Consider the following 1,306-nt stretch of genomic DNA (forward strand, 5'->3'; position numbering starts at 1 on the left):
AAGAGAGCGAAATTCCCCAATTTTCTCAGCGAAAGATCAGTTGAAAAACTACAATCTATTTATCACAGTTTCGATACTATCTTATCTAAAGTCGCAGTCTCTGATAGAACGAACCCCTTCGAGGGAACCCCCTTTTTATCTTCGAAACATGGTTCTTCTCCACCTTCTTCCCCAAGATCACCCAAAAGTTCCCTCTATTCCTCGTCGAATCTTCACATTCGGCGAGGCACGACGAGGAATTCTTCTTCTTCTTCTTCCAGTTCAAGATCTTCTTCGCGACCAAGATCTCTTCGACAAGATCGAGGTTTTATTTTCGATTTTTCTCCATCGTTGAGGTAGATGTGAGGTGTACACCAGAGATGATCTCTTCACGCAACCTGCATCTCAGGTGTCTGATGCTGCGAGAAGGCGCGCTCCTTGTAGCACAGATCACTGTCGGTCATGCTCAGGGTCGTCCAGTAGAAGTCCCCTGCGTGGGTGTGCGCGAAATGTACGGGCACGTAGCACTGGCCAGGAACAACGGGTACAACTGTCATCTGCCCGTCCAAACAGACAGTGATAGCGGCCCCTTCCTCGGCGTCCTGAAGCTCGGCCAACAATCTCCTCTCCAACGCCTCGTTGGCGTTGTTCTGATTGTCAACCTCCTCGGTGAAGATCTCCACCTGCGGCATCGCCTTCTGCCCCTTCCCTCCAACCTTCCCTCTGCTCGTCCTCTTCTTCAACAACCTCAGAATCGGTCTCAACACGCTCCTCACCCGTTTCGGGGTCGTGGTACCTTTGCCCGACATCTTCAGATTGTACAGATTATCGTTCAGCTCGTTCTCGTAATCGAACACGTGGCTCATAGTGGCGGCGGCCATCTTTGCTCTGCTCCTTGTCTCGTGCGAGGAAGACACTCGGTTGAACCGGTTTTAAATACGATCTTTCTCTTTCCCTCTCTCTCTCTCTCTCTCCTTTCCACGATCCGATGTTCACTGGAACTCGCGGCAAAACTCGAACTCTTCTTCTTCTTCTTCTTTTTTTGGAAAAAGCGTGTGTATTTTTATATGTAATGTCTGATTCGAGAAGACTCGAAAAATGTGTGCTTTCTGAGTTGGTTTGGAACGAAACGCTAGTGAGCGAATGATGCCTTAGACGAGCAACCCCGGATCTTATATAGGCCCAGGCGAGCAGGACGGGGTGACAGAGTGGGGAGGGCAGGTGCACTCTGGCTGTGGGAACTTGGAGAATTCGGAGCTTCCCACGTCAGGGTCCACGCCGACCATCTGCCGCTCTTCTCCCTCCTCTGACACCCTCCCCGACGCTA

At 50.8% G+C, this 1,306-nt stretch overlaps 1 protein-coding gene across 1 annotated transcript; it reads right to left on the bottom strand.

Annotated features, from left to right (window-relative positions):
* Window positions 1-286: 286 nt before the first annotated feature.
* LOC102681935 lies at window positions 287-1,300 on the bottom strand. The gene has a single exon (XM_031508535.1). It carries the CDS (start codon window positions 858-860, stop codon window positions 369-371), a length of 492 nt encoding a protein of 163 aa, XP_031364395.1. The 5' UTR covers window positions 861-1,300; the 3' UTR covers window positions 287-368.
* Between the last annotated feature and the right edge of the window lie 6 nt (window positions 1,301-1,306).

The sequence above is a fragment of the Apis dorsata genome, unplaced genomic scaffold, assembly GCF_000469605.1.
Source record: "Apis dorsata unplaced genomic scaffold, Apis dorsata 1.3 scaffold_88, whole genome shotgun sequence".
NCBI classification, from domain to species: domain Eukaryota; kingdom Metazoa; phylum Arthropoda; class Insecta; order Hymenoptera; family Apidae; genus Apis; species Apis dorsata.